The sequence below is a fragment of the Octopus bimaculoides genome, chromosome 4 (assembly GCF_046866305.1).
Source record: "Octopus bimaculoides isolate indiv1 chromosome 4, ASM4686630v1, whole genome shotgun sequence".
Taxonomy (NCBI): Eukaryota; Metazoa; Mollusca; class Cephalopoda; order Octopoda; family Octopodidae; genus Octopus; species Octopus bimaculoides.
In genome coordinates this window covers 138,483,073-138,508,269 of record NC_142931.1, presented here as the reverse complement: position 1 = coordinate 138,508,269, position 25,197 = coordinate 138,483,073, and the positions used below count along the sequence as shown (strand labels likewise).

Here is a 25,197-nt window from a genome sequence, read left to right as displayed (position 1 = left end):
TCTGCTTTTCTGAGTATTACCATTGTGTTCTGATTGTTAGAAAAGAGAATTTGTGGTTTCAGGCCCTCATTTAATTAATCTCAACTCACTATTGCAGGATATTAAAGAGGTTATTGTAGTATTGTCTAAAGGTGCATGGCTCATGATTCTAAGGTTGTGGGTTCAGTTCTTGAACCAGTCGGCTTCTTGTGTTCTTGAGCAAGTTACTCTACTTCATAGAACTTGGCCCAGTTCTACTCTGCTGTTAATGAGTACCAGCCGGTTACTAGTACAGCTCACCCTCCATCTGTCACATCTTGGATATTCCACTTAGATATTCCACTCAGATATTCCAAGGGTGATGGAACCACAGAATTGTCTGAGTCTCTTCAAGGTACCTAAAACAATTAGAGAAAGCATTATCCATGTTACCCAGCCACAACCGTTTACAAGTGACAGCTGGCTGCACTTATTGTAGTATTGTGCAGCTGCTTATACTTCGGTGTAGTCATGTTACTATAATTAAATTTATATGACAATGTTTACTATTGTCTATGTAATATTATAAGGTCATAATTTTTGTTTTGAAATGTATTGTTATTGTCAATGTAATTTACACAGTAGTCTACTTTTCAAAGTACTTGTAAAAATACAGTGATGATAATCGAAGTTGAGTTAAAAAAAAAAACCCAAAAGAATAATATTTATATTAGAGCGAGAACAAAGTTTAAATAGACAGTAAGAAAAATAAGTTAGTGATCAGATACTGTCTAGACTTGGCAAGTGCACCAGTTAACTTTGGAAAATTCTAGAGACATAACATTTATATGCAGTTTATATTCAGAAAGATTGTCAGATATTTGATAGTAGGGTGTAATTTCTTACCATTGATTTTTATGTTCAAATGATAATTTATAGCAGCAGACCAGTCATGAAATAAGATAGATTCTGTTTTGCTCACATTTAGGGAAATTTTATTCCATTTAACTAATGGCATAGTAGTTTAAGAGCTTTGTTAATTCTTTTTATAATAGATTTGAGACTTATCCAAGAGTAATAGATTGTGTCATCTGCAAAATGATGTTGGTTACAGAATTTCCCAGCAAAATGAAGGTTATTGATATAAAGTTTAAACAAGAGTAGTCCGAGAACCAATCCCTGTGGAACACATCTGTTAAGTGGTTTGCTATAAGATGTAAACCCAATGATGGAGACAATTATAGAGTTTATCAAGAAGAATCTCAACTGAGCTGTAGAAATCGTAGATCCTTTACCAGTTTGAGCAAGAGAAAGTCATGATCTATGGTGCTTAGAATTTCAAATCACCTCATGCAAAGTGACCATAAGCAAGAACCTTAAAACTGTTTTCATTATCTTGGTTTTAAATATGGCATTTTAAATGGTTTTCCTGGAAACTATACCATAATGGATAAATGCACTTAAAATTTCCCAGTAAATTTGATAATATAAGAATACATTTACTTTTCTTATATTTTTGTCAGTTTGTACAATGATTTTGTCAATATCTGAAAGCAGGAAATTGGTCAGCAGTTTTAATAGTCTAAAGTGGAATAATTCTTAAGCTTTGTGATTACTGATATCACTCTCAGGTTGTTTGGGAAGCATCCAGTTAAAAAATGTTGTGACAAAATCTATTAGACGTAGAATTTCGGTACTTTCATGAGTTACACCATTTTGGAAGCTAATAAATGGACGACAGTTTTTCAGGGTCATCCATCTGCCTTCCAGAATTGAATCCTGTTGGGCCTCTACTTTACATGGGTATGAAATGTTTTAGCACAGTTGTTTTGGTGCCGTCTATTTGGCGTCATTGATCCAATGCTGGCTTATCTGACATCAAACATTTGAATGCTTCTGTCTTCCACTCACTCTCTCTCTCCCCCTCTCTCTTTCCCCCCTCTCTCTCTCCCCCCTCTCTCTCTCCCCCCTCTCTCTCTCCCCCTCTCTCCCTCCCCCTCTCTCTCCCCCTCTCTCTCTCCCCTCCCTCTCCCCTCTCTCTCTCCCCTCTCTCTCTCCCCTCTCTCTCCCCTCTCTCTCTCCCCTCTCTCTCTCTCCCTCTCTCTCCCCTCTCTCTCCCCCCTCCCCCTCTCTCCCCTCCCCTATCTCTCCCCTCTCCTACCCTCTCCCCTATCTCCCCCTCTCCCCTATCTCCCCCTCTCCCCTATCTCCCCCTCTCCCTATCTCCCTATCTCCCCCCTCTCCCCATCTCCTACCCTCTCCCTATCTCCCCTTCCCCTCCCCCTCCCCTTCCCCTCTCCTACCCTCCCCCTATCTCCCCTCCCCTCCCCCTCCCCTCTCCCACCTCTCCCTCTCTTTCCCCTCTCTTTCTCTCCCCTCTCTTTCTCTCCCCCTCTCTTTCTCTCCCCCTCTCTTTCTCTCCCCTCTCTTTCTCCCCCCTCTCTTTCTCTCCCCTCTCCCCCCCTCTCTTTCTCTCCCCCTCTCTTTCTCCCCCCTCTCTTTCTCTCCCCCTCTTTTTCTCCCTCCCTCTCTCTGTTTATGTGTGTGAGCAGAGGGAAAGCATTTATGCCAATCATGTTCAATTAATAAATTGTAATCAATGTCTCTCTCTCTCTCTCTCTCTCCTTCTCTCTCCTTCTCTCTCCCTCTCTGTATGCGTATATTCCTTCGCATGTGTGTATGTGTGTGGTTGCCTCCAGCACCAAAATGTGCTGTTGCCAACATAGGCTGAATGTCCAGTCAGCTCTGCCAAATTGTCAGCATCCAAACAGCTGCATTCAATCATCTCATTATTTGTATAGTTTATTTAGGGTTGATAAAAGTAAGCATCAGAAATATAAGGGAGCTAATTCAAGTAACCACATGTCCTCTTCTGTTGAGCTTTCTCTGTATCTCATTGCAAAAAAATTAGTATATTTAGTGGGCGTAATGATAAACTGTAGCAAGACTAAATCTGTGGCCTGGTTTTATTTCCTGGTTGTAACTATCTCATACACTGGTCAGTAAATTAAAGATGATAGCATACATATATGAGAGGGTGTTGAAAAGTTCCTGGCTTGAAGGGTATTACAAAAGGCCTGATTGGAGACCCAATGTTCAGAGTTCTTTTATAGGGCTTAGAAAAACTGAAGGACCCTGGCAATAAGTGTGTGAATACGAGAGGGGAATATGTTGGATAAAATCATAATTAACTGAATCCGCTTGTATTTTCTTTTACCCAAAGCCAGGAACTTTTCGGCACCCCCTCATATAGGTGCAGACTTGGTTGTTGTTGTCATTGTCATCGTCATCATCATCATCATTTAACACCCGTTGTCCATGCTGGCATGGGTCGGATGGTTTGACAGGAGCTGCACCACACTCCAGTCTGATTTGTCACGGTTTCTACAGCTGGGTGCTTTTATGTGGCACTGCATGGGTCTTTAATGTGGCATCGCATAGGTGCTTTTACATGGTGCCACATGGGCACATTTATGTGACACTGCATGGGTGCTTTTACATGCCACCACAGGGTTGCTTTTATGTGGCACTGCCATCAGTGTGTTACACCACTAGATTGACTGGTCTTAACACTTCTTTTCTATTCTAGGCACAAGGCCCGAAATGTTTTTGGGAAGTGGGGCCAGTCAATTAGATTGACCCCAGTATGCAACTGGTACTTAATCTATCGACCTTGAAAGGATGAAAGCAAAGTCGACCTCGGCGAAATTTGAACTGAGGACGTAAAGATAGACGAAATACTGCTAAGCATTTTGCTTGGCGTGCTAATGTTTCTGCCAACTTGCCACTTTTAGATAATCTTTTCTACTCTAGGCACAAGGCTCAAAATTTTGGGGGAGGGTGTCAGTGGATTAGATCAACTCCAGTACGCAACTAGTACTTAATTTATTGACCCCGAAAGGATGAGAGGCAAAGACAGACAAAAGGTGGCAAGTTTCTGCCAGCTTGCCACCTTTGGTCCTTCTGCTGTGGAGTACGGATCTTCTTGAGTACAGCATGACACCAAGCATCTCAGTCCTTTGACATCTTGCCTGAAAGGCTCAGCATCCTGCGGTCGTTCTTCAGTACTTCATCCCGTGTCTTCCTGGGTCTTCCACTTCTATGTGTTCCATCTACTTTGAGAGATTGGCTCTTCTTTATGGAGCTGTTGACTTCCATCCACATCACATGACCAAACCAGCACAATCCTCTCACTTGCACATGTGGTTAAGAAGTGTGTGTCCCAACCATGTGGCCTTGGGTTCGGTCCCACTATGGGTAGGTCTTCCACGCAATTTCTTCCTACTGAATTCACTCACCTGGCAGTTGTTGGCCCAGAGCTATAGTAGAAGATCGTTGTCCAAGGTGCTGCACAGCAGGACTGAACCTAAAATCACATGGTTGGGTTCTTAACCACACGGCCATGTCTGTGCATTGTTAGTTTTATTCAGTTCTTGGCTGATTTTCTCAGCTCTTTCTACAATGATTACATGTTTTTGCTAGATTAACATGATCAGTTTCCTAGAGCGCGTGAAATTAATGAGATATCACTCAGACCAAGGATCAATATATGCACAACCAAACCGTTCCTCCAATCATTAAATTCACATGCATGTTCCCGTTTACTCACCTGTCAACTATTTATCATTATTTCTACCATTTTGCTTGATAGTAAGGAGCCAGTCTCTGGCATTCATGAAATTAATTCCAGGATAATTAATTAATTACAGAAATTTTGTAAGTTTTCTAGGTGCAGGCATAGGCTATGTGTTTAAGAAGTTTGCTTTGCAATGGCATGGTTTGGGGTTTCGTTTCACTGCATGGAACCTTGGGTAAGTGTACATGTGCAACAGAGTGCCAGAATATTGAGAGAAAAGTTGGGTATAAGAGGAATTAGATTTTGAGTGCAAGAGAGAAAGCTGTGCTGGTTTGGTTATGTGAGGCATATATGGATGTAGATAGTTGCATACTGGAGTGCTGATCCCTTAGAGTGGACACACACACGCAGTGGGCTTTTACAGTATCTCTCTGTCAAATTTACTCACAGTAGAAGACTCTTGCCCACTGTGGAACTGAACCTGAAATTATTTGGTTGCAAAGTAAACTTCTTAACCACACAACCAAGCCTGCACCGACCTGTGCCTGCAACTTGAAGATAATTAGAAGTTTTTGTTGTTATTTCGGGGCAACATGGCCCTGAATGACCAACCAGATTTTAACCCAAACAACCCCATGTTTTTCTTCCATGGTGTACTTTTGACTACATCATCTAATGTTTTCGTTTTAAATCTTGTAGGATGTGATTAATGAAAATATGGCTGTTATTTCTAGCAGATTAAGCAATAGCATTCAGGTTCCATCATCAACCATGTTTATTTACTTGCCAGGAATGTTGCACGAGAATGCTAAAAATCTTGCCATCAATAACAGTGGCAAAGTCAATGACAATGACGACGGCGACGACGATGACGACGGTGTTGACAATGATGACAGTGATGAGGATTTCTATTATAATTATAAGAATCTTTAGAAATTTCTAAAGCTATTGATGAATACATTTATAAGATCGCAAACTATAATTAAAGGACAACGCTAAATTGAAATTGTTTCCATGTTTCTATTTAGAAAAACAAAACCATCTAATAACAACTATAACAACAATAATAATAATAATAATAATAATAATTATAAATATAATGATAATAATGATGATTATAGAAAAGGAGGAAGAAGAGACCTGTTAACTACGATATCCAGTTATAGTTTGGTGCTAGAAGTATTGTCTGAATCAGCTTATTGACTTCAGCAATCAAGGTGCATCACTTGGTCTAATAGTTGCCCCTGTTTTTGTTCATTAGTAACACGGTTGATATTGACTAAACAAACAGAATTTAGTTGAAGGAACTGAGTGCTTTTGTGTTTTCTAACGAATATTAACCAAATGGCTGAATACCAATTCTCAGCTCCTAATCAGATGTTAAACTAAGCTGAATGGGATCCATTCAAAGAGGATTCGACAGTTTTTGGGGTTTACTGAAGAGTGGGAGTCATCGTCATCATCATCATTTGTCATCGTCATCATTCGTCATCGTCAACATTGATGTCTGTTTTCCATGCTGGCATGGGTTGGACAGTTTGATAGGAAGTGGGCAAGTCAGAGGACTGCATCAGTCCTTGGTGTTTGCTTTGGTATGGTTTCAGCTACAGTTGGATTCTCCCCTTAATGCCAACCACTTTAGAAAGTGTACTGGGTGCTTTTTATATGGGTGCTGTCAAGCCAAGTGAGATCATAGTCATGGCTGGTGCTGGTATCAGGTCAATGGTACCCACCACACTCTTGGAGTGGTTGGTGTTAGGAAGGGCATCCAGCATAGAAACCTTGCCAAATCAGATCAGGACCTGGTGCAGCTCCCCACCTTGCCAGTCCTCACTCAAACCGTCCAACCCATGCCAGCATGAAAAACAGATGTTAAATGATGATGATGATGATATATATGTATCATCTGAGCTGTAGAAACTCTGCCAGATCAGATTAGAGCCTGGTGCAGCCATCTGGTTCGCCAATTCTCAGTCAAATCGTCCAACCCATGTTAGCATGGAAAGCGGACATTAAACGGTGATGATGATATATATTTATACATACAAGTATTCTTTATTTGTGGGTTAACAAGGGTACCATTGGTTTCATGCCAAGAATTCTCAGCAATTGTCAAGCCTGTCACATAGTGACCTAGTATGGTTGCAGTCCAATGACTGAAACAAGTCACTCTCACTCTTTCATATTAGCTTATATATACTTACATATAGTTTAATATGATTGATGGTATCTTAGAAATTATTGAAAGCTAAATCAATAATTTGTAGTTTAATATGTAGAATATTGGCTCCAATCAATTTCTGAAGAATCTGAAAGTTAGCTGTCTCTGTCTGTCTCTCTCTGTCTCTGTCTGTCTCTGTCTCTCTCTGTCTCTCTCTCTCTCTCTCTTTCTCTCTTATCCACTTTGTTGTTCTGAGATAATTATGTTTCAATGTTGACTTCATGCTACTGTTTTCATGTTTCATGATTGAAAGAGCTATGGGAGATGACTGAAAATAAAATAAATGAAAATATCTGATGAAATTTCAGTTTGCTGAATCTACATTTCACATATCTGTATATTAAATATATATATATACACATACCTACATACATACATACATATATATATATATATATATATATATATATGCTATCGATTAAAGTTTCTGACCTATTTGTTAATATTGTCAGTAAGAAGATTCGAGATCATAAAGAGAAAGCCTGAATGTGTTTGCATTTATTGCATTATGATGCCAAATAGCACAGAGTGCAGATGTTCTTGCAAATGTCAATTCTTGCACACGTTTTTCTTGAACTCCTTAGAAAAGGTGAACTTATAATTTAGTTTTAATTCTCTTTGTTGGTATGTATGTATATGTATGTATGTATGTATGTATGTATGTGTGTCTGTGTGTGTATTTATATGCCAACAAAGAGAATAGAGAATTAAAACCAAAACCAAATTATACACAGACACACACACATACAGACATATTTATATATATATATATATATATATATATATATATATATATATATATATATATATATATATATATACCTACCTACCTGCATACATACATACATACATACATACATACATACATACATATCATAATAAAAGAGTGTTATTGTCTGGGAGATCTCTATGGTAGCAGAAAAGGTATTTTAACTCCTATTTCTAAATTCAGTGCGTGGAGAAGCAATTAGCTGACCCCTGATTATAATTATGTTTATGATTATAGAATATTTGTACATACATGGAGATTGGGAAGTTAATAATTGTTTATTATAAACAGCAAGCTAATCATCATCCCTTACAGCTGTTTCAATTAATACTCAGTAAATCATCATTATCATCATCATCGTTTAACGTCCGCTTTCCATGCTAGCATGGGTTGGACGATTTGACTGAGGACTGGTGAAACCGGATGGCAACACCAGGCTCCAGTCTGATTTGGCAGAGTTTCTACAGCTGGATGCCCTTCCTAACGCCAACCACTCAGAGAGTGTAGTGGGTGCTTTTACGTGTCACCCGCACGAAAACGGCCACGCTCGAAATGGTGTCTTTTATGTGCCACCCGCACAAGCCAGTCCAGGGGCACTGGCAACGATCTCGCTCGAAAATCCTACAGGAGCCAGTCAGGCGGTACTGGCAACGGCCACGCTCAAAATGGTGCATCTCATGTGCCACCCGCACAAGAACCAGTCCAGGGGCACTGGCAACGATCTTACTTGGCTTGCCGGGTCTTCTCACGCACAGCACATTTCCAAAGGTCTCGGTCTGTAGTCATCGCCTCGGTGAGGCCCAATGTACGAAGCTCTTGCCTCACCACCTCAGCCCAGGTCTTCCTGGGCCTACCTCTTCCATGGGTTCCCTCAACTAGTAAATATTAAATTTATATGACCTGAGCATAATATCTTCAGAGGGAAAAAAAATACACCTTCTCATAAGTTAACCCTTTCGTTACTGTATTTATTTTGAGATGCTCTGTGTTTCTTTCAATTATTTTTAATATAACAAAGTATTTAGTAAAATAACTTAGTTATAATTAAGCTAGTGTTAAGAACATAAATTGTGACTAATGTTTGGTGGAAGATTTTAATTCAAAACTTATGAAAACAAGACATTTGTACTACAGAGCCAGAGGCGGTTTCGGCCAGGTTCGTAATGAAAGGGTTAACCCTTTCGTTACAACATTAGTCCGGAGATCCTTCGGACAAACTCCATTTCAGCTGCTCGTACTTGCAATTGTACTCTTGTGGTCAACCCCCAACATTTATTGCCACAGGTAAGGATAGGCACAAACCCTGAATCGAAAATGGCAAGTTTGGTTTTGTAGTAAGCCATGAATTTTGGCACAAGACCAGCAAATTCAAGGGTGGAGGTCAGCTGATGACATTGACGCTAGTGTTTGACTGGTTCTTGTTTTAATGACCCTTAAAGGGACGAAAGGGAAAGTCAACCTCAGCAGAATTTCTACTCAGAATATAAAGACGGATGAAATACCACTAGGCACATTTTACTTAGCATGCTATCGATTTGGCCAGCTTGCTCCCTTAATTCTCTTAATATTGATTTCAAATAAGGCAGTGAGCTGGCAGAAATGTTAGCATGCTGTGCGAAATGCTTAGCGGTATTTTGTCTGCCTTTACATTCTGAGTTCAAATTCCGCCGAGGTCAACTTTGCCTTTCATCCTTTCAGGGTCGATAAATTTAGTACCAGTTGTATACTGGCGTTGATCTAATCAACTGGTTCCCTTCCCCCAAATTTCAGGCTTTGTGCTTGGAGCAGAAAAGAATATAAGGCAGCAAGCTGGCGGAAACGTTAGCATGACGGGCGAAATGTTTAACGGTATTTTGTCTGTGTTTACATTGTGAGTTCAAATTCCACCAAAGTCGACTATGCCTTTCATCCTTTTGGGGTCGATAAATTAAGTACCAGTTGCAGACTGGGGTTGATCTAATCAGCTGGCCCCCTCTCTCAAAATTTCAGGCTTTGTGCGTAGAGTAGAAAAGAATATTGATTTTGAATTTTGGTACAAGGCCAAATTTTTTTTTCGGGGCGGCAGTAAGTCAATTTGATCAGTCTGCAGTGCTTGACTAATTCTTTATCAATCCTGAAAGGATGAGAGGCAGAGTCACCGTTGGTAGAATTTGAACTCAGAATGTAAAGACGGATGAAATACCCCTGAGCGTTTTGCCTGGCATGCTAACAATGTTTCCACCTTGCTGCCTTAATTCTCTTATTAACACTGAGAAGAAAAATATTACAGTTCCTGTAATTTATTTTTCTTTCTTTGTTTTCCTATAAATGTTGCTATTAAATAACATCAGTGTTTCTTACACAAGAAATAAATACTTATTGAAAGGGTATTGTCCGCATTATTGGTATCCTTTTCGTTTTTTTCTATTGTTGTTAACCTATTTCTAAGTTTTGTGTTGTGAAGTTTTACTGTGAATAATCACTTACACAATCTAACCTAACTAGTCAGTTCTGTAAGCCGTTGTCTAGAAATGTCTCTCTCTCCGCCTCCTTTGTATTCCTTTGTATTCTTTCTCCCTGTTTGGCAAATGTTCTCTATTATATTGATGGCTATTGCAATAGTATTTCTTTGGTCAAATGTCTTGGCAACTATCACCGTTTCTCAAACTGAGAGCAATTAACAAACACATTTAATATTTTCTCCTCTTCCTAACTTGTAGTTTTCCTTTATGAGTTTTAGTTCCTGGCAGAAGAATCGTTTCAGATTCTCACCGTTTTAAAGTACGGAAAAATATCTAATTTTTGCCAAATGTTGCTGAAGAGTTGTGACATTACTGTTAGCAGTGACATGAGTGGTGGGGGAGTCGCGTATCAGTATTGTTGGTTTCATATAAAGCAAAAACACCTGCATAGACTCTCTGCTTCAACTGGCACACACAGCTGTTAGGGATCTTTGACTGTTTAATAGGCTAACTGTATTAACAAGAGTACTGGCTATAAGCAACTACTGTACTAATCCAGAGGTTGTAAGTTCAGTTTCTGCTAATGTCAGTGGATTCACACATTATATTATTTCTTTCCATCTCAAATTCCATTAATTTATCCGTCTTCTCCCCCCACTATTCCTAAGAGGGTTGTGTGGGTCGAATCCTTAGAAACCTCCTCCGTAAGGTTTTATCAGAAGCAACTATCATTACACTTTCTGGCTGGATTTTCAAGTTTGACCAGCTAAGACTATGGATATCATCAAACTGTCTTGTTCTTGGTCTACTTCTACATGGTTGGTTCGGCTTGAAGAACCCATCTTGTAATTCTTTCTTTCCTGCAATATTCTAACCTCATGTCCATAGTACCACTACTTCTCTGTGTAGAGAAGTAGTGGCTTGATCTGGAGAGACTCCTTAGATTATGATTTACGCATTCTGTCGAGTAACATTAATCCAGCGATCCTTCAGAGGAACTCCATTTCAGCTGCTTGTACTTCCAAGTGTACTCTTGTGGTCATATCCAAAATTCATTGCCACAGGTAATGATAGGCACAAACCCTGAATTGAAGATGGCAAGTTTAGTTTTGTAGTAAAACATAAATTTATTGTTTTCACTGTAGCACGAGTTGGTTGTTTGAAACAGACGTTGACCCGTTAAGGTTAGCATTGCAAAGGTTTCAAACATCAACTTCTGCCCAAATCTGAGGTACGTTCAAAAGTAAAAGTGAAGTTAGTTGCAGTGAAGCTGTTAACTACCTGTTTTCCAGGTGCTTACTCTCTCTTAATCATTGTCATCGTTCTCGTCATCGTTTAACGTCTGTTTTCCATGCTGGCATGGGTTGGACGGTTTCACTGGGGACTGTCAAGCCAGGAGGCCGCACCAGGCTCCAGTCTGATCTGGCAATGTTTCTACAGCTAGATGCCCTTCCTAACGCCAACCACTCCAAGAGTGTAGCGAGTGCTTTTTACGTGTCACCAGCATGGGAGCCAGTCAGGCAGTAACGGCATTGGCAACGACAATGATATACTTGTAAAATAGGGGTGTGCCTTATGTGAGAATGCATCTTATGCAAGAGTGTCTTGTAATGGATAGAGGTTCCTATTGTTCTATATTTTAGAGATGAGGAATTCCGTACATTATTTACATTGGACAGGTATGTGTCCTCACCTTGTTTGTTGTTAACCTAACGTTTCAGCTGATTTACTCTCAGGTGTCCTGGTGGAATTTTGAATCCAACCCTGGGTTCTCATTCCTATGGTATTTTTTTATGTTGTTTTTATTATTATTATCTATTCAAGGCACTGCCTGGAATTGAACTCGGAATCTTGGGGTTAGTAGGGGATTCCTATATTTAAGGATACTTTTAGAAATTACTTTCTGTGTTTCAAAACAGTCATCAGTATACATATTTATCAATTTCTGTTTTTTTTTTGTAAATTCTTTCAGAAAAAATGGAAGTGCCAATTGCAAACCGGAATAAATTCCTTGGTATCGGTGGTTATAATCTGAAGAAACTACGCCATGTAACTGGTAAGTCGATATGATGAAATGGAAAAGTTAGAAAAATGTGTTGACCTTTTGACTTGAGTTTTACTAACATGTAAAAGTAATAAAAAAGAAAAAAGGAAAAAAAAATATCAAAAAGAAGGAAATATCAAATGCTAAAAAATCTGAAGATTTGTCAGTAATGATTTATAATGTTAAAAGAAAATGTTTAGAATGGTTTTAAATGTCTTTTTATACTGTTTTGTATTTTGCCATTAATTCTTCCTTGCACTGTATTGCACAAATACTCTAACAGAAAAATATCACAGACTACAGCAAGCAAAATATAAAAGTATAGAAGTAGAAAAGCTATGGATATATTGTTTCAAATTTTGGCAGACAGACAGCGACTTTAGTTGATGTCATTGACCCCTGTATGCAGCTGGTACTTGTTTTATTGACTCCAAAAAGGAGGGAAAGATAAAGTTGACCCCAGCTGAATTTGAACTCAGGTGGCATGTAATAAGCACCATTCTATTGTCGGTTGTACTGGCATTGGAGTGAAGGCGCATGGTTCAGTGGTTAGAACGCCAGGTTCACAATCATGAGGTAGTCAGTTCGATTTCTGGACCAGGCTGTTGTGTTGTGTTCTTGAGCAAGACTCTTTATTTCACGTTGCTCCAGTTCACTCAGCTAAAGAAATGAGTTGCGACGTCACAGGTGCCAAGCTGTATCGGCCCCTTTGCCTTTCCCTTGGATAACATCAGTGGTGTAGAGAGGGGAGGCTGGTTGGTATGAATGGTTGACTGCTGGTCTTCCATAAACAACTTTGCCCGGACTTTTGTCTTGGAGGGGAACTTGCTAGGTGCAATCCCATGGTCATTCATGACCGAAGGGGCTCTGTACCTCTTTACTGGCATTGGGTGGAGACTGCAAGATATTTTTGGGATGAGTATAATGGGAGGAACAGGATGATTGGGGCAAGGCAAAAGATAGGGGTAGAATGAGATTATACATTAGACATTTATCACCTTGTATTACTGAGGAAAATAAAACCTCATCATCGTTGTCATCATCATCATCATCCCCACTGTTATCTTTTCCTTTATCTCTGACATTAAAACCTCTCTCTCTGTTAGTACCACCATTACCTTCGTTATAATTATTATCATCATAATTGTTATCATTGTCACTTTACTTGTCATTACAGCTATCATCAGTCATCTTATACACCTTGCTTTAATTCTTTAAAGTTGATCAGCCAAGATTAAAAAAACCTCCTTTCTCTATCTTTTTTTTTTTTTTTTTTTCTCCCCCCCACCCCAAAAATGGTTTCTGCTGCTATGTGTGCAGACTGTGTTATTTCTAGGCCTGCAGCTCTTGTATTGACACTGTTTTTCAGAACAATGTCACACCTGATTAGAAATTTCAAGTTCTGACCATAGTTTGTTTAAATTCAATTTTGTTTCATTTAAATTTCTAATCGAATTAATATTAATTTTTCTATCTATTCCTGAGTATTTTTTACTTCATACCATTTCTTTGTAATTATTTTATCAGGACCAGAGGTGTGAAACAACTGGCTTCAAACCATTTTAGTTTGTTCAAAGTTTGAAAAGTTCTTTTCTCTTCTGAAATTAAAAAAAAATATTTAGAGTTTGAATTTTAGGTACCCAACTCCTTGTCTCAAATTTATGAGTTCAAACATTGCAATGGTTGTTTAAAGGCAATTTATATTGCTGTCATGTTTGCCTCATATAAAATATGCTAAGAATAACCAATGAGGGAGTATTTGTGGTTTGTGCAATTGTTTGATTTGCTAGAATTAGCAACCACTTTCCCCTCAGATCATATTCTGCTCTTTAAGAATGTAAAAACACATCTAATTCTTTTCTTACCAACCTGTCTAAGACTGCCTCTGTATGAAACAAACTTCCTGTTTTCAAATTGTTTAAATTAAAACCTTCCGTCAAAGTTTTTATGTAAATTTAAGATCCAAACAACAGCTTAATAACGAGAGATTTATTTTACAAAGTTCCTCATTATTTTGAAAATTAACTGAAGCAAAGTCAGCATATTTCAACAGAAATATGATAACAAAAGGGTTAATAATGTAGTCCTAGGAAGAAGAGGCAGAATGGCCATGGCTAGAATGCCTTTGAACGTAAGCCTATTTATTGAGAATGACTTGGGAATAGGAGGCCTCAGTGTGGTTCCTTGACCTATTACAAACGAGGCGTTTAGTAACAGAGTACCGTTAGCATTGCACCAACCATTTTCGAGGCTGGTGTATCATTTTCTTTGTCACAATGTCTAGAATCTGAAAAAGTTGGGAGGAAGAACTGGTAAGGATTGCAACAAGGTTGAAAATCCGGCTGAAAAAAAATTGTACCTCGACACTATTGACATGACACTCGCTCACCCAAACTCAGACCAGAGAGTTTAGTAACACACTGTCATTATTGCACACACTCAATTTTATCGACCCCAAAAGGATGAAAAATTAAGTCATCCTTGGTGGAATTTGAACTTAAAACATACAGATGAACGACATGTCGCTAAGCATTTTGTTTGGCATGCTAAAGATTCTGCCAGCTCACCACCTTTAGTACTAGTAGTAGTAGTAGTAGTAATATTAGTAGTAGTAGTAGTAGTAGTAGTAGTAGTAGTAGTTGCAATAGCAATAATACTCCTTTCTACACAAAGACACAAGACCTGAAATTTGGGGAAGCGGGGGTTAGTTGATTACGGTTGACCCCAGTGTTTTTTTACTGGTACTTAAGTTTTCGACCCCGAAAGGATGAAAGGCAAAGCCGACCTTGACACAATTTGAACACAGAACATTGTGATGGGCAAAATGCTGCTAAGCATTTCGCCCAGCGTGCTAATGATTCTTCAAGCTCACAACAATAAAAATGATAATGATAATAATAATAATAATAATAATAATAATAATAATAATAATAATAATGATAATAATAATAATAATAATAATAATGATAATAATAATAATAATGATAATAATAATAATAATGATAATAATAATGATAATAATAATAATGATAATAATAATGATAATAATAATAATAATAATAATGATAATAATAATAATGATAATAATAATAATGATAATAATAATAATAATGATAATAATAATAATAATAATAATAATGATAATAATAATAATAATAATAATGATAATAATGATAATAATAATAATAATAATGATAATAATAATAATGATAATAATAATAATAATAATAATAATGATAATAATAATAATAATAATAATAATAATGATAATAATGATAATGATAATAATAATAATAATAATGATAATAATAATAATAATGATAATAATGATAATAATAATAATAATAATAATAATAATGATAATAATAATAATGATAATAATAATAATAATGATAATAATAATAATGATAATGATAGTCCTGCAATGTGTTCTCAATTGAAATTTATGTCACAATTTTCCATTTCTATTTTGTTTTGTTTCTCTTCTGAACATTCTTCATTTTCTCTGTTCTGCAAACAGTCTTTGTTCTCCAACGGTTTTTAGCGATTCCATCACCAAGCAACTGGAAATCAAAATGGAAAAAAAATCAAAAAATCAAAAACCAAAAAAAAAACGAAAACACAAAAAAAAAAGAAGAGACCCAAATGTTGTGTAGCGTAGTTGTTGTAGTTGTTGTCGTTACGATAGTGGTGTTGGTAGCTCTGGTGGTGGTTGTATTGCACTGGTAAGGTCTTATTTGTAGTTTGTTTGGAAGGTGCAAACCATTATGGTCCTAGCTCTGTGCTTTAACACCATTCTCACTGTTTTCCTTTTCGTTCTTGGCTTACTGCTTTTATTTATTTATTCATTCATTCATTCATTTATTTATTTATTTATCTATCTATTTATTTGTGTTATTCACGTTTAATGTTCGACCAAGTTATTTCAAGGTTTATGTGATCGTCTCCTATTGTTGTTCACGTTGTGTATTGCTGCTTGCTTTACTTTTTTCACTATTGAGATCACCTTCTGCTAATCCACCTTTTCCGTATACCAAATTAGTTTGTTTGATAGAAGCAAAAAGAAACAATGAAAGCTATTAGAGGAATAATTTGAATATAATTTACAAGTCGTTATAATTAAAGATTCATTAATGGAACTACAAAGCATGGTGCTTATGAATTTAAGGTGCTGAATGAATAGGTCATAGGAGCCATCGGTTCAAAGTTAACAACAAACCCTGATTTGCCAACAAATGTGCTTTGACGTGGCTAGTCATCCTGCTAGAAATAGAGCACAAATCTTCCTCAGATCACACCTTACTGTCTTAAAATGCAGAATATTTGTTCAGCCATGTGGTCTCAGATATGTTCTGTAAGAACTAATTGAGACCAAGCAGCAGCAACAGCAGCAACAAAGACGACAGATATTGTATTATATCCTCTTTTGTAACCACAAAATCTCAAAATCCTCTGTGTCCCTAACACACCATTTTTCTGAGCATGTTCTACCCTCATATCAATCCCAGTTTCTCTGACATATTTCTCAAACCAGGTCATTAGGGCTTCCAGTGCCCCTCCAACTACTGAGATGATATTTACATTATCATTATTGTTGTTGTAAATAAAAATCATTGATAATGGTGACTTAAGTTTTATGTTTTCTTTTTTTCTGTTTTCTCCCCACCTGCTAGGTGTGACAATCACACCAATTGATGAGACCACATTCCAGATCTTTGCTCCCAACCAAAGCGCTTTCGAAGAAGCCCAAGAAATGATTGATAATTATCTGAAAGAAGAAGTAAGTCATTTTCTCCTTTCATTTTTCACACCAATTGAACTTCAGCCACAAGAACCACTACAGTTATATAATTATGCATCTTAAAATCAGATGGGTTTTTTGGGGTTATAATTTTTTTTTTGGTTATAATTTTTTTTTTTTGGTTATAATTTTTTGGTGGGTTATGATTTTTTTTGTTTGGCTCTAATTTTTTTTTGGTTATAATTTTTTTTGGTTATAATTTTTTTTTGGTTATAATTTTTTTTGCTTATAATTTTTTTTTTGGTTATAATTTTTTTGGGGTATTTTTTTTTTTGGTTATAATTTTTTAAATTTTAGTTATAATTTTTTTTTCGGTTATAATTTTTTGGGGTTATTTTTTTTTTGGGTTATAATTTTTTTTTTTGGTTATTTTTCTTTTTCGGTTATAATTTTTGGGGGTTATTTTTTTTTTTTTGGTTATAATTTTTTTTTTTTTTTTTTGCTTACAACTTTTATTTTGGTTATAACTTCTTTGCAGTTATTTACTGTGCAGATGTGCTTGTGTATATATGTATGTTTGTTTTGAAACCTTGTCAACTTTTCCAATATGAAATGCTGTTATAGTTCACAACTTAAGAACTAACCAGAAAACAAAATCAAAAAGAATAGTTGTTACATTGGTGTGGCCCCCTTTAGGAGTACATGTACCAATATAATTTCAGTTGAGTATGATACAAAATCATTTATTCTGTGAAAACATATCGTTATATTTCTGTTTTTCATACATACAAATCACATAGAATACATTATTCTCCACACCTTTTAAAAAGTTAAACAGTATATTTCTATTTTCCATACATAAAATCACATAGAATTAGTTTATTCTCCACTTATGTTAAAAAGTTAAACATGTTTTAATTACACAATCTCTCTCTCTTTCTCTCTCTCTATCTATCTGTCTAATCATGTATCTCTCTATCCATCTATTTGTGTATTTATTTATCTGTTTGTCTGTCTATGTATGTATGCGTATATATATATATGTTGCCTTTTTTCTAGGTAGGACTGTCCCATGCAAACCCATTCTTAGCCCATCTTTCCATCTATCTGTCTATATATTTATCTGTCTGTGTATGTATGTATGTATGTATGTATGTATGTCTCTCTATGTATGTATGTATGTAATCATTTAATGTCCGTTTTCCATGCTGGCATGGGTTGAAAGGTTTGGCATGAGCTGGCAAGCCAGAAGACTGCATCAAACTTCACTGTCTGTTTTGGCATGGTTTTTACAGCTAGGTGCCCTTCCTAATGCCAACCACTTCAGAAAATGATCTGGGTGCTTTTTATGTGGTACCAATATATATATATATGTTGCCATTTTTCATTGGTCCCATGCAACCCCATTTTTACCTCTGGATAAAAATGGTCCATATTAGACTGACTTCTGTCCTTTGATCTGTCCAGAATAAGAGGCCCTACCAGAAGCTTGCACTGTGCTGGCATAGCTCTGAGGGTCAGTGCAGCACACAAGTCACCACACTGCAATAAGGCCCTTGTGGTGAGGGGCTATAGTTTGGGACAAGTGTAGAAGACATTTGTCTATGGTAACGTGCAAGGGAATTGAACCTGAAACTATGTGGTTGCCATGCAAACATCTTCACCACACAGCTATACCTTTATGTGTCGAGAGTTACAAACCATTATAACCCATGTTTTAATGGTTTATAAACCACTAGGCATACTCCTTTATTCTTCTTTTATTCTTTTATTTGTTTCAGTCATTTGACTGCGGCCATGCTGGAGCACCGCCTTTAGTCGAGCAAATGGACCCCAGGACTTATTCTTTGGAAGCCTAGTACTTATTCTATCGGTCTCTTTTGCTGAACCGCTAAGTTACAGGGACGTAAACACATCACCATCAGTTGTGAAGCAATATTGGGGGGACAAACACAGACACACAATCATATGCACACACATACACATACACACACACATACACACACACACATATATATATATATATATATATATATATATATATATATATATACATACATACGACGGGGTTCTTTCAGTTTCCGTCTACCAAATCCACTCACAAGGCTTTGGTCGGCCCGAGGCTATAGTAGAAAACACTTGCCCAAGGTGCCATGCAGTGGGGCTGAACCTGGAACCATGTGGCTGGTAAGCAAGCTACTTACCACACAGCCACTCCTGCGCCTTGTGGCATTGTAATTTGGGTGCTGCACTCAATATTGCAAGATTATGATTTTGATTACCAGACTGGTGTCGCATTATGTTCCTGAGCAAAACACTTCATTTCATGTTAGTCCAGTCCACTCAGCCGTAAACGGGTAACTCTTGTGACAGACTAGCCTTCTGATCGGGGGGGATGTTGGCCTGCTCACCAAGCCAGTGAGGTGACATCGTTCAAAAGCTACAACAATGCGAGGAAATGCATTGTGACCAGCAATGTATAACAACATCTGACAGACTGGTTGATACAGTGTTATGATGATAGCGCTTATCATAAAGGAAGTTTTTAAAACATATTTAGAAAAAAGAAAAAGTGCTGGGTTATTTGGTTTGAGTATTCATATAACAGTTTTTCAAATGACACCACTTCTAGAAAACTTGTGTAATTGTCTCAATTTATAAACCATTTTAACCCACATCATTAACTGATTGGAAAACTGGAAAGAAAAATATTTCAGGAAATTTGTTTATTGATTGATAATTTTTCCTTCTTAGATAATTTTTTTTATTTGTTTTTTGTTTTCTTTTTTTTTAATTTTTTTTTTTACTTAATGTTATATTTTAATATTTTTCAGATTTAATTTTATCTTCAAGAATTTCTTTACTTAATTTGGTAATTGTAATTCTGTCATAATTTAATTTTTAATTCAATATTAATTTTCTCTCTCGTTATCTGTGTTGAAGTCAGGCTTTTCATTTATTTTTTCCTTTTCTGTTTTTGATTTTTTTTTTCCTTTTGTTTTTTCTGCAGCAGCAACCTCGCAGTAGCATAATATTATTGTATTCGGAACCTGTTGTCTTTTCTATGTGGCAGTGTTATATAATATGTGTACATTTAGTCAATCTGTTCTCTCATTTTACGATATTCTATAGCATGAGTCCAATAAAGGAGCCTCTATGTAGTCACTCAGCCTACTAGAAATAGCTCCCAAATGTTCTTCAAAGCAGACTCTCATCACCCTCATCATTCAAGGCCCACTTTTCCATGCATGGGTCAGATGAAATTTGTTGAGGCAGATTTTTGATTTTTAGATGCCCTTCCTGTTGCCAACGCTCACCTGTTTCCAAGCAAGCTGATATTTGACCATAGTTTGATGTGTTTTTCATGGCAGACTGAAAACAATGATGCTCATTTACAACCATTGTGTGATATCTAGACAAAGGTATATACACAAACATGCACACACATAACATAACCACACTTACTTCAGATTCCTTCTGCCAGATCCACTCACAAGGCCTTGGTCAACCTGAGGCTATAATAGAAGTCACATGTCCAAGGTGCCGCACCATGGGACTGAACCCAAGACATCATCATCATCATTTAACATTTGCTTTCCATGCTGGCATGGGTTGGACGGTTTGACGTGCAGCTAGCCAGCAGGAAGATGTCCAGACTCCAACTGTCTGTTTTATCATGGTTTCTACGGCTGGGTGCCCTTCCTGATACCAACCACTTTACAGGGCATGCTGGGTGCTTTTTAAGTGCAGCTGGCAATGGTGTGTTTGTGCAGCATCAGCACAGGTGTGTTAATGCAGCACTGGAACAGGTGCTTTTTAAGTGGCACCGGCACCTGAAAGGATACTCTTTTTACTCTTTTACTTGTTTCAGTCATTTGACTGTGGCCATGCTGGAGCACCGCCTTTAGTCGAGCAAATCGACCCCAGGACTTATTCTTTGTAAGCCTAGCACTTATTCTATCAGTCTCTTTTGCTGAACCGCTAAGTTACAGGGACGTAAACATGCCACCATCAGTTGTCAAGCGATGTTGGGGTGACAAACACAGACACACAAGCATATACACACATATATACATATACATATATACGATGGGCTTCTTCCAGTTTCCTATTTCTTTACTGCCCACAAGTGGCTAGACACAAAGGGGACAAACAAGGACAGACAAAGAGATTAAGTCGATTACATTGACCCCAGTACGTAACTGGTACTTAATTAATCAACCCCGAAAGGATGAAAGGCAAAGTCAACCTGGGTGGAATTTGAACTCAGAATGTAATGGCAGATGAAATGCTACTAAGAATTTTGCCCGGCATGCTAACGATTCTGCCAGCTCTCCGCCTTCTTTCAGTTTCCGTCTACCAAATCCACTCACAAGGCTTTGGTCAGCCCAAGGCTATAGTAGAAGGCACTTGCCCAAGGTGCCACACAGTGGGACTGAACCTGGAACCAAGTGGTTGGTAAGCACACTACATACCACACAGCCACTCCTACGCCTATAGATACGTCTGTATGCATGGAAAACCGTGGTTTTACTTAGCTTGACACACCTTATCAAGTACAGCAAATCACCACATGTCCTGGTCCCTTGGCATTTCTTGCCCTTGTGACCACTTCGTCCCACATCTTCCAGGGTTTGCCCCTTCCGCAGGTGCCATCCACAATTAGACCTCAGCACTTCTTTACGTAAGAGTCCTCATCCTGTTCGTTTGTTTCAATCATTGGACTGTGGCCATGCTGGGTTTAGTCTCGAAGGATTTAGGCAATGAGACCAATCCCTAGCACTTACTGTACGCCTGGTCCTTAGGCTTTTGGGTTCATTTTAACAAACTGCTAAGTCATGTGGAAGTGAACAAGTGAACACAAATATGCATGTGCACATACACACACACGCACACACACACACACACACACACACACACACACATCATCATCATCATCATCGTCATTATCATCGTTATTTAATGTCCATTGTCCATGCTGGCATGGGTTGGACGGTGTAACCAGGGCTGGCAAGCTTGTAGGGGCTACATCAGACTCCCGTCTGTTGTGGTGTGGTTTCTACAGCTGGATGCCTTTCCTAACGCCAACTTCTTTACAGAATGTGCTGGGTGCTTTTACTGCGGCACTGCATGGGTGCATTTACATGTTGCTGCACAGGCACTTTTATAGGGTTGCCACATGGGTGCTTTTATGTGACACTGTATAAAGCACTTTTAGATGTTCCTTGCACAAATGCTTTTCCATGTCACCACATGGGCGCTTTTATGGGGCACCACACAGGTGCTTTTATGTGGCAGTGCTTTACACCACTAGAAGGGCCGGTCTTAACAATTCAGCTGCAGAGTACGGGTCTTCTGGAGTACAGCAAGGCGCCAAGAATCTCGGTCCTTTGCACATGCATACACACAAACAAGCACGTATGCATTTTGTGTGACCCAGTCACTGTTTACCAAATCCACTCACATGGTCTTGGTTGAACCAGGACTATAACTGAACAAACTTGCTCAAGCTACTGTGTAGTGGGACTGAACCTGATTATTCTGGGTCTGCAAAGCAAACTTCATAACCACACGGCTATGCTGGCGCTAACTGTTTTTTGGCTTCAGAAAAGAACAAAACACCCGAGAGAAATAAGGTTAACAGCCCAAACAATATTTCAATCATCACTATTATTATCATTATCAATACTATCATTATTATCATTATCATTATCATTATTGTTATTATTATTATCAATGTTGTTATATACCAAGTTTTATAGTGTAATTCAATTAAATTAAATTCAGCTCAATATAATTTATTGTCATTGTATTTTGACAAGCATAACGAATGTTTCATTCCAGTCTCAACTAAAATAACAACTGATTCATTTCGAAAATAACAATAAAATATATAATAATGATTTCTAACATCAACTCAGTGTTATATATGGGGTTTTTTTGGGGGGGTTTTTTTTTTGGGGGGGGGGGAGATGATGGTGCAGGAGGGGGGGGGCAAGGGGTGATGATGGGGATGGGGTGAAAGTGGCATGAGGGAGATGATTAAATTGATTTTCCCCCCTTTCTCCCGCCCCACCTCTCTCTCTCTCTGCTGATCATTTATCTGACTGTTACTTAATTTAATTTATTGCACCCCTCGCTTGCCCAGAAGAATAAAAGTCAGCTAATTCTGTTGGGATTTGAAATCAGAATGTATAGGGATCATCATAATCATCATCATTACCATTATCATCATTATCAGCATCATTACCGTCATCATAATCATCACCATTATCATCATCATCATTACCATCATGATCAACATCATCATAATCATCATAATCATCATCATCATCATCATCATCATCATCATCATCATCATCATCATTACCATCATCATCATCATCATCATCATCATTACCATCATCATCATCATCATCATCATCATCATCATCATCATTTAATGTTCACTTTCCCCATGCTTGCGTGGGTCAGGTGGAATTTTGTATGAGGCAGCTTTTCTATGGCTGGATGCTTTTCCTGTTGCCAATCCTCCTCTGTTTCCAAGCAAGGTATTATTTTCCCCCATGACCAGACATTCTTTTCATGGAAGAGCATAAATGAACAATTTCCCTTCCATAATAATAATGATGATGATGATGCTCATCTACAAGCTTCATAACAATGCTGAAGATGTACGACATTGTCAGCTGTCCACTACCAGTGAACTAAGGTAACACCTCTTATTTTTCGAGCACCTTCCAGAGTATTCAAGTGGTTTCAAGTAGTGTTGTTTTCTGCAAGTGCTCCACCCTTATTGCAGCCCCTATTTGTTCCACGTACTTCTCGAGACTTTTGCTCACTGTTCCCAGGGCCCTGACAATTATTGGTACTACTGCTACCTTTTTCATCGACCACAACTGCTTAACTTCCCAAGCTAACCTGTCATATCTCTTGACTTTTCTTTCTTCCTTATCGCATACCTTGTTGTAAGCTAGGCATGCTATATCTATGATCCAACATAGTTTACTTTTTTTCTCAACACTATGTCTGGCTTCCTGTTCTCTATTTCATGGTTGCACTGAATCATAAAATACCATAGGATCTTTGCATTTCTGTTTTCGACGATAACTTCAGGTTTGTGCTCATACCAATTTTTTGCTCTGTCAAGTCCATACTTGTTGAAAAGTGTCCAATGGACAAGCCTGGCTATATTGTCGTGGCGTGTCTTATATTCCTTCTGAGCTAGTGACATACATTGGCTGGTAATATTCCATACGGTTTCACCGTTCTGTCCACAGATTCTGCTCTTATCACTTTCTGATGTGTTGTCTATTCTGTATTTTATGTAGTTTGTTCTTAGTGCTTGCTCTTAGGCAGCACAGATTAGAGCCTCCGCTTCCGGCTTTAAATCACTTTTAGTCATCTACAGCCATCTTTTTTCTCTGTCTGTCTTATCTTCAACATCTCTATGAAATTGACCATGCATTCTTTTCTTTACCTCCCCCGCCCAATTTTCAGTTTCATTCGTTTTTAATTTCTTGTCATTATTATTATTATCATCATCATCATCATCATTATTATTATTATTATTATTATTATTATCATAATTATCATCATCATCATCATCGTCGTCAACATCATAACTATTATTGCTTTCTCCCTGAGCAAACGTGTTTGTTCATTCTTACTATTGACTTGTGGAGTGTTGTTTTCTGAAGGATTTTGAGATATTGGATTATATTATTTTTATATGTGTAAGCCTTGTACAAGGCTTGTCGGTTTTATTTCATTTTATTATTGAGACAAAAAGAATTTTAATTTTGTGAAATAAAATATTTTTTTTCCTTTTCTTTCGCTTCAATTTGACGTCATATGAATATTAACATCTTCTTTCACATTCGATATTAACACCTGTTTTCCGAGAAATTGGATTAATATTTTTTGCATGCTGTTGTTTTTCTTTTTCTTGCGTAGCCCTACTTTACAAGGCACTGTTTTTATTATTTCTTCATTTGTTTTTCGTAAAAACAAACAACTCTATTTCAAATTTATTTGAATTTCGGTCTATTATTGGTTTGACTGCATTTGTAATGGTGACCAGTCGACAAAGCAATGCCTTTCAATGCAGAAAGAAATAAAATTAATATGACAAACAATTTTATGAATGTGAAGCAGGAAACAAGTAACATGTCTGCTTTACAACAATAGACATATAATTTAACTTGTGGTTTTAGAAATACATAGTTTATGAAGTGATCTTGTGAATTTACTAGGTGACGAGAACAGCAACGACAACAACAGTAATAACATTGACACTTACGCACAGATTCAAACATTATCAAGTGAGAAGTGCACACATGGTGTGAGTGTCACTTAGGTTGCCTCCCCTTCTTCCCATGTTAAGCGTTTCAATATGAGCAAAATGCAGTTTGAAAATGGCCCCATGGTAAAGTTGTGTTTGTAAG

At 37.6% G+C, this 25,197-nt stretch overlaps 1 protein-coding gene across 1 annotated transcript in view; it reads left to right on the top strand.

Moving 5' to 3' along the window:
- Positions 1-25,197, top strand: part of LOC106868227 (polyribonucleotide nucleotidyltransferase 1, mitochondrial) — a 400,992-nt gene that overhangs the window by 267,754 nt on the left and 108,041 nt on the right. The window contains exons 22-23 of the mRNA XM_089351556.1: positions 11,938-12,021; positions 16,683-16,789. Of these exons, the coding sequence (XP_089207682.1) occupies positions 11,938-12,021; positions 16,683-16,789 (191 nt within the window). The remainder of the gene's footprint in view (positions 1-11,937; positions 12,022-16,682; positions 16,790-25,197) is intronic.